This window comes from Otolemur garnettii, unplaced genomic scaffold (genome assembly GCF_000181295.1).
Source record: "Otolemur garnettii isolate 467f Iridium unplaced genomic scaffold, OtoGar3 scaffold00014, whole genome shotgun sequence".
Classification (NCBI taxonomy): Eukaryota; Metazoa; Chordata; class Mammalia; order Primates; family Galagidae; genus Otolemur; species Otolemur garnettii.
The window spans coordinates 12,930,560-12,943,113 of NW_003852409.1; the positions used below are offsets into that span (position 1 = coordinate 12,930,560).

General features: G+C 48.3%; 1 protein-coding gene across 1 annotated transcript in view; it reads right to left on the bottom strand.

The window, feature by feature from the left end:
* The window catches only part of EPB41L4B (erythrocyte membrane protein band 4.1 like 4B), a 146,010-nt gene that overhangs the window by 74,958 nt on the left and 58,498 nt on the right, over positions 1-12,554 (bottom strand). The window contains exons 7-14 of the mRNA XM_012802452.1: positions 10,234-10,354; positions 9,086-9,173; positions 8,838-8,926; positions 8,219-8,288; positions 7,957-8,126; positions 5,574-5,683; positions 3,211-3,241; positions 101-134 (exon numbers count right to left, since the gene is read on the bottom strand). Coding sequence (XP_012657906.1) covers positions 101-134; positions 3,211-3,241; positions 5,574-5,683; positions 7,957-8,126; positions 8,219-8,288; positions 8,838-8,926; positions 9,086-9,173; positions 10,234-10,354 — 713 coding nt within the window. The remainder of the gene's footprint in view (positions 1-100; positions 135-3,210; positions 3,242-5,573; positions 5,684-7,956; positions 8,127-8,218; positions 8,289-8,837; positions 8,927-9,085; positions 9,174-10,233; positions 10,355-12,554) is intronic.

A 12,554-nucleotide genomic window follows, 5' to 3' on the forward strand; every position in this document is an offset into this window, starting at 1 on the left:
AAAAACACATAGTATTTCCTCAAAATCTGATTATAATGTCTACTCATTATGGAAAATTTAGAAACTTTAAGACAACCTTTAAAAGAAAGCAGTGCCTTACCTGGTAATTATGGACTTCAGGATTTGGTTTAGAGCTAAATGAAAAAGAAAGAAAAAGAAAAATGTAATAGGTTGTAAAGCAGCATTATTACTCATTTATTTAATAATCGTGAACTACTCCTATGGGCTGCCTGCACCATGAAGAACTTTCACATACTATTTCTTTTTGGTTACTGGCTGCTTAAACAAACATAACCAGGGAAACCACATAGCAAGTTTCATTCGTCACTTTGGGGCTCACAAATAGAAACAAGCAGGTAATAGGCCAGAATACAGCCTTGATGTCATATTGTGGTGGCAGAAAGGAGGTCCTTTCAGTTGGGGAAGTCACATCACTTTAGTTCCCATATCAGGCCTTCCTTGGCATTGCCGGGCAGCCCCAGGCCACCAGGAAGCTCTCACGATGCTCAGAGACCTTTCCAGCTGGAGGGAATGTCACCAGCTGCTTCTGAGCCCCTACCACTGGGCACTGGATCCCTTACTATTAAAATACTGCCTATGACCTGGCCACCACTTTGGAATGTTTGCGCCAGACAAGGCCTGGAAGGGAAACTTCACATCTGTTATTATTTAATCCACACCACAAGGCCATGAGGTCAACAAATGTTACCACCTCATTTTATAGATAAGAGAACACTTGCCTAACAGAGAATTAGGAAAGTTGCTCAGGGTCACGCAGCCGGTCAGTGGCAGCCTGGAATCCACCTGTGCGCAATCCCAAAGCCGCCTGCCTTCTGCTAAACCAGCTTGGCTCTCAGGGGCCCAAGAAAAGGCCAGGCCTTCTCATGAGTGATCCTATTTTGATGGAATCTTAACTATAACTACTCTGGTTAAATATAAAAAAAAAATGGATGGGGCGGGTTGGGATAAAACACAATATATTCAAAATGTTAATTCAATATCTGCAAGAAAAAACCACAAATGTGGCACAACCACTGGGTGATCCTTGTTGCTAGAGGGGGGTACTTAAAATCAAGGGTTATAGCTCACTTCATTATCAGTCTTATTCGGGGGGCTCAACAGCTCTGTGGCAGTTTGCAGCGAGGATCAGAACAGAGACAGGCTTGGGGCCAGATCTCCTCCTGCTGAATTTCACCAGGTATAGGCTAAGCATTCCGTGAGGTGCTGTTTTTCTGGTGGCATCACTGCAGCCCAGGGCACGATTTCATCCCTGGCTCTCTTAGCAATCCTACTCGCCCCAGGATCCCACAGGGTGTGAAGAGCAATTGAACAGCTGCGAACAGCGGTTATTAGCTCATTTGTTCCTAAAGGGTATATTTACCAGCGCTCTGTATGTGTGTGTATAGACTTTTTTGTTTGTTTGTTTGTTTTGGTTCCGAATATATAATCTCCACTAGATGCTAAAAAGAAAATGTAATTTTATTAGGGAAAAACAAACAAAACAATCACCTCCCGAGAGAGCAAATGAAAGAAATGCTATAACCTATAAGCCCCTGAGAATAAAAGCAAAAGGACACCCTGACAGGCTAAGAAAGATGCTAATGCCTTTTAGCAGATGAGCCTCAAGGAGGAGCCTACCAACGGAGCAGACTTCAGGCCTGCAGCCAACCTACACAAGAAAACAGCAGCCTCCTCCCAACCTGCAGGCCTGGGCAATGCATGGCAGTCACCAGGACCCGCCAGCTGCTTCATTCAGTGCTGGAGATGAAACCCAGGAATAGGGGCAAACCAGCACTGCAAGCCCCTCTGCAATCAGAGCTGCAGGCTGGCTGTGCTCTCTAGAACCCTGGGTTTCTTGGAGGTGCTTTGGAGGTACCTGGGCTGGAAGAGGAGGTAGATGGGCAGAAAGGCACTGAGCCTTCCCGCCCAACTCGTGTCCATCCAGAGTATCTCTGCTTTTATCTTTTCTGTAGTTTGGGCTTTTACATCAGGCTTCCTCTGGAGGGTGAAAGTCAGAGGGTAAAAAAGTTTGAAAAAACACCAGTCTGGCCAAATCTCCTTGTTTGCAAAAAAGAAAAAGAAGGCCCAGAAAGGAGAAGACATAAGGCCCCAAAGCTGGGGCAAGGGAGGACATCTCTGGGGTGCTCATCTAACCAGGGCTCTGTGTGCTGAGTTCTGCTCACTGTCCTCAGGGTGCATGAGGGCAGGAGAGCTGTGCCCTTCTTTCAGAAGGCCGCTCTCCCTAACAGCCTCGAGACCTGTGGCTGAGATGACAGAGAGGCTGGAGTTCAGAACCAAGGGCTGAAACAACTTCATCTTGTGGTTCTCTCACAGGACAGCTTGTCCACCTTATAAGAGAGAGGCAGGTGTACACCAGGTGGACCAACTGGGGAATTTTAAGAAACAGATACTGGGGTTCTGCCCCAGAGATTGAGTCAATGAGCCTAGAGAGTCATCTGGCTGTAGGGACGCTGCAGATAAGCACAGCTCACCAGATTGTTCTAGTAGCAGGCAAGATCCAGAACACCTGTGCTCGGGCAGGGGCCAGCAAACTCTTCTCTAATCTGGCCCACCCGTACTCCTGAGGAAAGCTTTACTGGTACCCACTCATGTTTGTGCATTTGTATATCATCTACTTTCAAGTTACAACAGCAGAGCTGAGAGGTGCTGTGCTACAAAGTCTAATATGTATATTCACTATCTGGCCCTCTGCAGAAAATGTGTGCTGACTCCTGCACTGGAGATTTTCAATCTTGTGATAAATTCTTTTCCCTGCAGGGATTTCAGTCTAGGTGTTTAATGTCTTCTGCAATGTAAGACTATAAACCCCACAGGCCACAAAGCAAATCCAGCATCAGCCCTGTCTAGCTTGTGCTCACAGCACAGCCCTGCGCCCCCGTCACCGCCTGGCACGCCGTCCACACACGGTATGCACCTGCCTCTCACCTGCCAATCCCTGCTCCAACAGACAAAGCACACACCTACTCCAACAAAGTGGCTGTGTTAAAAAATATATAACTGTCTTAAAACAATTCATTGTGTGCTTATTGAAAGCCAGGAGGATAGTATAGCCAGGCAGCAGGAAAAGGGGAGAAAAATTATTGGGTGATTCGCTTTCTGATTTAACGGTATTAAGGTAAAAGTCAACATAAATACCATAATCAGAGAGGAGAACTGTATCCCAGAGCCTGGGAGATGGGGGAGACTTACCAGAGCTGAGCCGCTATCACTGGGTTGCTTGCTTTAAAGGAAAAAGAGAAAGTTATGACATTCTGGAGAGAGTTTCAACTTCCATAATGCAGCCACAGGCAATGACCAGGAAAGAGACTTCTGAGATCACAGTTCCGAAGTTCCAACCCCAACCAGGTGGGTCTGCACTGGGCTACTTCTGCTTTCCAAAGGGACAGTCAATGGCCCCTCCCTCCAGTTCACTCAGGAACCACCCACCAGTCAGCCCCTGCTCTCAAGGAGCTTGAGACAGGGAGGCATGTAAAAGGCAAAACAGCGCCAGGTAATAAAGGATGAAATTGAGTGTGGACTGGGGGACCACAGGGCAGGGATGGGAGGATAGAGTCTGGGTGGAAGGGGCCAGGGGATGAGGCAGAGCTGATTCATCTAAACTCTTATTTTGTTTTAAAAAGTGGCAGAGAAAATCATGAAAAGCTTCACAAAGAAGATGCTAGAACTCGGGCTGGGAAAAAGCAATGTCAGAAAAATAACGGAGGAAGAAGACAGAGACCAGGTAGGAAGGTGAAAGAGCAGGACAGAACACCCGCGCTCCCCGCCCCTCTGGAAAAGGCGCACCAGGGGCCTTTCCTTTGTGCCTGCTCACACCTATAGGCCTGGGAGCTCCCTGCTGTCTGGATATAGCTCTTCTCATCTTTGGAAAACTCTTCCATATACTGGGCTATTTCTGGACAACTATCCCAGCAGACTACACACACAAGGATAAACCTCCTCGGGGAGAAACAGCCCTGGAACAGAGACAGTTTTCACCCCTCCCTCCCTAGTTGCTTCGATCACCTGTCTGGATACAATTTCAGCCTCTGGCCTTTCTAGAGGGCGAGAACACATTTCCTGGGCTGTGGGCATTTTCCCTTCACCAAAGTGGCTAAGAATTTCAGGCTGTCATGCTCTTGTACTGCTGGTTCATAAAGTATAGAAACAGCTGGGAAACACAATGTTAAAGATTCTAGAAGGGGCCGGGCGCAGTGACTCACACCTGTAATCCCAGCACTCTGGGAGGTCCAGGTGGGAGGATCAGTTGAGCTTAGGAGTTCCAAGACCAGCCTGGGACAAGAGTCAGACCCTGTCTCTACTAGAAATAGAAAAATTAGCCCAGTGTTGTAGCGTGCCTGTAGTCTCACTACACGGGAGGCCGAGGCAGGAGAATCGTGAGCCCAGCGTGTATGAGGTTGCAGTGAACTATGATGCCACCACTGCACTCTAGCTCAGGCAACAGAACGTGATTCTGTCTCTTTTTTGAGACAGAGCCTCAAGCTGTCACCCTGGGCAGAGTGCCGTGGCATTACAGCTCACAGCAACCTCCAACTCCTGGGCTCAAGCGAGTCTCCTGCCTCCGCCTCCCAAGTAGCTGGGACCACAGGCGCCCGCCACAACGCCTGGCTATTTTTTGGTTGCAGCCGTCATTGTTGTTTGGTGGGTCCGGGCTGGGGATTCGAACCCGCCACCTTGGGTGTACGTGGCTGGCACCTTAGCCAGTTGAGCTATACGCGCCGAGCCGTGATTCTGTCTCTAAATAAGTAAATAAATATTCTAGAAGGGAGTGGATAGAGGTACCAGGTTCTTGGAGGACCACTACATCCTGAGCTGTGTGGGAAAAACATATGGAAGGAGTGGGGTTGGGGGGGGGGCTCTGAAAAGTGTAGACAGGCTGCGCTATAAGAGGGTGAGCAACTTCATGCTAACTGGATGTCCCACATGCGGGAGCAGGCCGGCGCAGACAGAGAAGGGCTATGAGGAGGGATGGCGAGGCCTGCTTCAAGGAAATCAACCCAGCCTGCACGCACACTGGCTGAGCAGAGCCATGTTCCAGGCCTTATACAGTGGGAGTGATGTAACCAGCTGAGCTCCTGAAAGGTGGAGGGGCAGGCATTCGAGAGCCTGGCTTAGGGTAAGGGTGAGGTGTGTTTGGACTGACAGCAGGAACTCAGCTGAGTAGGTACAAGTTCTGCATCTCCTTGTACATGGTCAGAAGTCCACTGAGTAGGAGCCTGGTATCCCCACGTAGCCGCAAGATGGGGGAGAGGGTGGACTGAGTTTCAAGATGCAGTACCTTCTATAGACAAGAAAGGTTTCCTTATGATATTTGTGAGGTTCCAGGGTTTGGTTGAAAGGAAGCACACGGAAAAAATTATGGATGAGGAGGAGGAACAAGTGAGCACATCCAATGGGGACAGAGGGTGGCAGAAGCAGCCTGTCACTAAGAGATACAACTGGGATTTTCCTCGAAAAGCCCCAGAATGGAGTGGAATGACAGAAAGTTTCCTCACGAGCTGCTAAAATGACTAAATCATAACATAAAACACCCAGGCAGAAAAACCCAACCCGACCTTTGAACGTCGAATGTCTCCGGGATGGATAACGTTTACTCGGCTTCCTCTCGAAGGTGCTGGTCCTTCGTAACCTGGAGCCGTGTGTGGCTTGATATTCCGTCCGCCCGCTGGGAAGGAAATATTTTATTTCACGTCACCGATACTGGAATCTCAGCACATTATGTGTATCTGAAAGTACGCTTTCATTTCCAAATACTCTAAGCTCCCTTTCAACTTAGCTTGAACCTGTTTTGACACACTTAAGTCTTCCATGTGGAAATAAAATCTCCTTTGCCAAATCCAGGCTATATTATACGGCAGATTTTTCCATCAAAGGACAAAACCTGCAAGTTAGGTACCAGTCACTTGGCTGCACAAATCAAACAGGTCTGAGGCCTTGGAACATTTGATTAAGAGAACACTGATTTGCACATAAAATCACCTTTTCATGAACACACTGCACAGACATTTCCCTCATCTTTTACAAGGCTGCTATCAATGCCCACTTAACCAAGCATTGCGTTCCTTGCTATGCCAAGGAAAACATTATTTGTCTCACCAAGGCTTTCTGGGTTTCAACCAACGTGACACCCAGCGGCGGCTTCCAGGAGGTCTGCTGGTTTTGTCTGATCTACCTGCTACTTCTTCATTCCAGATGCTCTTGGTTTATGATTTGTAAGACAGAAGGAGCTACTTGCCACCTGCTCTGAGCACCTCCAAAGGGCAACCTCATCTCCAAACTTCCCTTTCCTTCTAAAACTTCAGGAAGAGCAGAAGAGAGTGTGGTCTGGGCGAAATCCCCGGGCAATTTTTTCCCAGGAGGGAAAAGCCTGCCTTGGCCAACACCCTGACCGTCATTCCCACCTCATTCCATCTCAAATAGAGAACAGCATCTCTGCTACCCTCTGTAGTTCCCACGTTTTCCATTTTCTGCAGAATCCTGTGATTAAATTCTTTCTTAAAAATGACTTTGTCTTTCTCCCCCTACTTGGAGCATGCAAAAATACATTCAAACAAGATAAGTCTTTAAACAGAAGTGTACAGCCATTTCCTTGCATGGTAGGTAATTGGACGTGAGCAAATCTTTGGCATTTTAATAGAGTTCAGGGACATGCCATGTGTGGGTAGAGGTTATGAAACCATATGACGTTTCAGATCTTGTAACTGTGATTCTCAGACTGGGCAAATGAGCCTCAAAACCCAAACTCTGCCTTACACATACATACATGTGTGCACACCTATTGATTCTGACTGCAAAGATCTCAGATGAGGTCACCGATCCTCATTTTCAACAAACTCAGGGAGTTTTCATGCACTTTGAGAAATGTGGTCTTAGTTGTAAGCAAGAATACACCAGAATAAGCTCTGTCTTCAGGCTCTTTTAGATTCAAATATTTACTGAGCCTACCCTGGGTCACACCCACACCCACCACACACTGACCATCTGCTCTCATTCTGAACGGTCCGAAATGTCTTGACGGTAGCAACGTGAAAGGCAATACAGTAGCAGTCAGAAGCCAGACTCCCTGGGATTGAATCTTAGCTCTCCCAGTTACTGGCTTTGTAAGTATGTAACTTGGGCAGTTTATAGAATGCCCTGGACTCTAGTTTCCTTGTATGTAAAATGATGCAAAATCAATCTACCTTATTAAGGGACATAAAGAGTTCCAGTGCAGTGCTATCTGAAAGAACTTTCCCTACGTCTGCACTGCCCAATGCAGCAGCCCTAACCTCACATGGCTCCTGGCACTTGAAACGTGGCCAGTGAGACGGGAAAAACATTTTAAAAGCTACTTAGCATCCATTCACTTCAATAGCCACATGTGGCTAGTGGCTACTATAGTGGACAGCATAGCTCTGGCTCAATGTCAGCTATTAACACTTTTGTTATTACTAGTTCCATTTTATCAATGAGGATACAGAGGCCAATTTGGCTTCAGTGATTTGCCTTAAGAAAGAAGTAGAGGGCTACTTCTACTGGGTGAGGTGGCTCACACCTGTAATCCTAGCACTCCATGAGGCTGAGGCAGGTGGATCACTTGAGCTCAAAAATTTGAGACCAGCCTGAGCAAGAGTGAGACCCCTTCTCTACTAAAAATAGAGTATCTAGCTAGGCGTTGTGGCCATGTCTATAGTCCAGCTACTCAGGAGGCTAAAGCAGGTCGATTGCTTGAGCCCAGGAGTTTGAGGTTGATGTAAGCTATGATACCATAGCACTCTACTCAGGGCAACAGAGTAAGACTATGTTTCAAAAAAAAAATATATGAGAGAAAGAAGCAGGGATAGGATATATAACCCACAGCTTTAGACTTAAATCCATTGGCCCATTCACAGAAAAAAAAAAAAAATCACAGCTGCTCTTCTGTGAAATACACGACTCATGTTTGAAAAAGGCTCCCACCTGAATCTGAAGCGCGAGCCCAGCCTGATGAAGTCGGATCTGCTGGCCTTGCCGTTCCCCGGCGTCCGCAGCCGGAAGAACGCGTGATGCTCCACCGCACACTTCCACAGGTGCTTGCAGGTCCTGGCGCTGTCCAACCGGAACACGAACGTATGTTCTTGCTCCCGTCCCTGGAAGAGGAAGCGCCAGGTCGGCGTTTGGACATCTGTCACATTAAGGGAGGATTATTCACGGCTGTGGGGGTGACGGGAGCAAGGCCTACCTGGTCGTCATCCTCGACCACCACGAGTGTCAGTTTGCTTTTCTTAAAATCCATTTTGGTGATTTTAGGCCTGGTCAGAGAGAAAGCATTTGAAAAGCGCAATCTACAATAGAACAATCTGCACATCAAACAGCAGTTCCCGTGCTACTGTCTCTTTTTTTGAGACAGAGTCTCAAGCTGTCGCCCTGGGTTGAGTGCTGTGCTGTCATAGCTCACAGCAACCTCTAACTCTTGGGCTCAAGCGATCCTCTTGCCTCATGTTTTCTATTTTTAGCAGAGGCAGGGTCTCACTTTTTGGTCAGGCTGGTCTTGAACTCATGAGCTCAAGCCATCCACCTGCCTCAGCCTCCCAGAGTGCTAGGATTACAGGTGTGAGTCACCATGCCCGGCCTCCCTTTCTACTTTTTAAGCTTAGATTGACCAAAAAGAAATCATTCATTCACGTGTGGTTATGCGGAAGTTCCAGGGCAACCGCCACACGCACCCACAATGACAATGATATGGCGTGCTTTTAAAACAAATCTGGGTGTTGCAAATATGCCTCAATAATCATCCACCACATAGAATTCCACCACAAGATAGGAAAAGACATTTGTGATATTAGACAAAACTAAATTACCAAAAGAATAAGCCTATTTTGTTAGCTCCTTCAAAGATTAATATGCCTGTCGGCGTCAGTCCAAGAGAATATTCACAGCCATCTCTTCCCTAAAACAAACGAAGTGACAATCGGTAGAGGGTTCTCACAGGTCATCACAGAGCAGAATGCAAAACAGTTTCCTCATCACAGGTTACTCTGTTTATACACTGTCTGTACATCTTTCAGTAACAGCAAAACAGAATCGCTTAAACACACATGGTTCTTACCCTGACAACGTGCATGTCTACCCCATACATTTCCAGCCACTTCGCTTTATTCAGATAGGACAGTTCCGCCTGGGCAGGGCTCTTTCCCCTTAGAAAAACCAATGGAAACACATGTGAACTGCAACTGGTACATCCACAGAACTCCGAAGGGCATAGCCATAGGACGGGATGTTACATAGCAATTAAAGCAAGGCGGGACACCGGGTTACAGTAACACACAAAGAAACACGTACTGTTAATTGAACAGAAAGATCACAGAGCAGCACTTATCACACAATCACTTAAGGAAACGAGACAATGCTGTTGTGTGTAAACATGTTATGTGTAAATGCAGAGGGAAAAGGCCGGGAGGACACACAACAGACGGCCAACAGTAGCTTCCTGCAGGGAGGACAGTGGGTTTGGACTGGTGTGAGCAGGGTGGGGCAGGGTGACTCCCTCCGTACACTTCTACATTGTTTTAATGTCAGACAATGAGAATGCACTACTGCCACCTTCCATTGAAAGTCACAGAGGCTATACAGAATGACCAAGGGACAAGAGGAAGCCATGCTGAGTTCCAGAGTCCACGGGCCATTGGAACAGGCAGTGTTTGGGGAAGATGGAATGATAGGGAAGTACTGGAGGTACAGGCAGAAAAGTGGTGACTACAGGGGGAATGGAAGGGGAAAAAACCACGGGGACGACGACACAGCTGGAATGGGGCGTGACAGCCACATTTCCCGAAATGTAACAATACATGGTCTCAAATGCGTGTGCTCCTCTGCAACAGAGCGTATTTCTAAAACGTTAGCTCTAGAAGGTCACCAGAGACACAGGTGTGTGGGAGTGTGCTAGGGCAGTGTCGCCTTGATATCCACACCGGGGGTGTCACGAGGACAGCTGTGACACCCCTGGCCACAACAAGCAGAACAGAACCAGGCTCTGTATTTCAGAGAGAAAAAAAGAATATGGTTTGGTTGTTGTCGCACATCTCTCAAAGAGAGATGACACATGGGCTGTGCAGAAACATGACAGAGACACAGAGGGAAAGAGTTGGAGCTGCAGTTTCCAGTCGCTGCAGAGCAATTCTATTGGAGTCTGACAAACGCTTATAGATGACAAAATCAATAACCACATCACAATGCTGGATGGTATCGTCAAGGTACCTGCACTCTTTCCACCTCTGGAAGATGTCGAATTCCATGGCTTCTGACTGATTTGGAATGAACCGAAACTCAGACACGAGCTCTGGTGTGTGTTCTGGAAGCTCGCACTCTCCAAGCTCCGCTGCAAGTTTCAGAAAAGGGAGGAAAACAGGAAACGATGAACATTTTCGGTTATTACTGCAACCAGGTCCAGAGGCACTTTGCACGATTATAAAGCACAGGTCCCACCCCGCCCCCCATGTGTAACTCTCTCCCTTCAGGAGGATTTGGCTCTCTTGGTAGCCATAGATGCACTCTAGAAATCCCCAGGCAGCATTCGGACGGCCCCCCCTTCGGATGATACACCATTGTCTTAGCTATTACCACCTTTCTCCCCACCATTTCTCCCACCGCGGGAGGCCACAATTACATTTTCCCCCATGAACTGGTAGAACTCTGAATTTGTAATAAAAGGCAAATTGCAGGGAATGAGGATCTGCCTGGAAACATCCATTTAACAAGGCTCTCGTTAAGGGTAGGTCAGAGCAGCACTTCAGGGGCTGCAGTGCTGCAGAGGACAGATCAAAAATTCGGTACATGCAGAATCCAGGGGGAAAACGGGGAGAGAGAGAGGGAGGGAAGGAGGGAGGGAGTCAGGGAGGCGGGGTGAGGGCTGCAGGAGCAACTGGCAAGTCAGACAGAGCCTGGGAGGAAGACGGTTGTGCAGCAAGCAAAGGGGGAGCTGCCACACAAGCCTGCAACCCTGGCAAAAAGCCCAAATGGTGCCCAGAGGCCCTTGCTCCAGCCTAGTCCCCCAAAGAACGAAGGACCAGAGGACATGGGGGCCCCTATCTTCCAGGACACAGATGAGAAAATCCATTCTCCCCACCCCACAGCTCAGGAGGCAGCCCCCAGAATGAAAAGGAAGCTCCAGCGGCCACCTCACACTAGGCTACATCTCAGACCAACACCACGGACATCTCCTGGGAGTCTGTCAGAATGCAGAATCTCAGGCCCCATCTCAGCCCTACTCAAGCGAAACTGCAGCTTAACAAGCTGCCCAGGGGACTGGTAGGCACTTTCACTGGAAAAGCACTGATCTGTAATAGTGGTTTTGAATGTGAACATGTATCAGAGTCACCTGGTGGGCTCCTCAAACTGTGTATCACTGGGCCCCATCCCCAGAGACTGACTACAGATCTGGAATGAGGCCTCGGAATCTGCATTTCTCTAACTAGTCCCCAGAGGATGCTGACATGGCTGAGGCAGGAAACACACTTTAGTAACCTCTGTCTCACACATCAAACCTCACCAATGGACTCAGCAGGACCTGCCTGAACACCCCCAGTGACAACTACTTGCTGTGTACCCAGCATCCCTTTCATCGCCCCCCGTAGGGCTTGATAGGGGCTTCTGAGTATCCCTCTCCTGCAGCCTGGCCTGCAGTCCTGGCTGGCAGAAGTAGATGAAACATCCCTGCCCATACAGTGATAGCAAACTCAGAGGGACAGTGGGAGGACTGTACGAGACAACATCTGACACAGAGCGGGGACCTGGACAATGTCTCCTCATCTGACAGCAGTCCCTTGCCTACACCTGCGACTCTGAATTAGAAAAGCCCTAAGACCAAGGCCCCTGGACCTTGGGGAAAGGTGCAAATTAAGACTTTGCTTTGGAAATAATATTTGATTAGAAAAGGTGGGGGCTGGGCTCCCAAGGTCAGAGGCCACCAACTGACCCCTAAGAGGTCACTCTGAAACTAGGGATCTGATAAGGGCAGAAGGGCAGTCTGGTCTGGGAAGACAGTCCCTGGATATGAACCACCCTTTCCCCTCATCCAGGGGCCAAAGTGAGGCAACAGAGTCCTGCATTTCGCTGTGTTTCTGGAAAAGGCAGGCTTACCTGGGCCTAGCCCAGCAAATCCCTCCAACTGATCAAGCACTGGAAGACAGAAAGTGACACGGTGTCCTTGTTGTATCCAGACTGGGCAAGGATACATCTCAACATTATTGGACTCAAACAGGCCTGAGATGCCTGGTACGCCCACTCTGAGTAGCACACCTGCCATCCAAGAGTCTGCTAGAAAAGCTTGCCACTTCACTCAGTGCAACCTCTGCAGCCAGGCCCACCTTGAGAGAGACTATGGAAGGTGCAGAAAACAGCTCAGACACAGAAGAGTTTGAATCCCAGCTCTATCTGGTGCTATCCATGTGGCCTCGGGCAAGTCACTTAACATCTCTGGTGCCTCATCCCTAAAATGGGAATTACTACCAGCAGGAAACAAGACCACAGGTGTGCATCCCAGGAGCTTCCTATTCACCCGCCTCCCTTTTCCTTTTTTT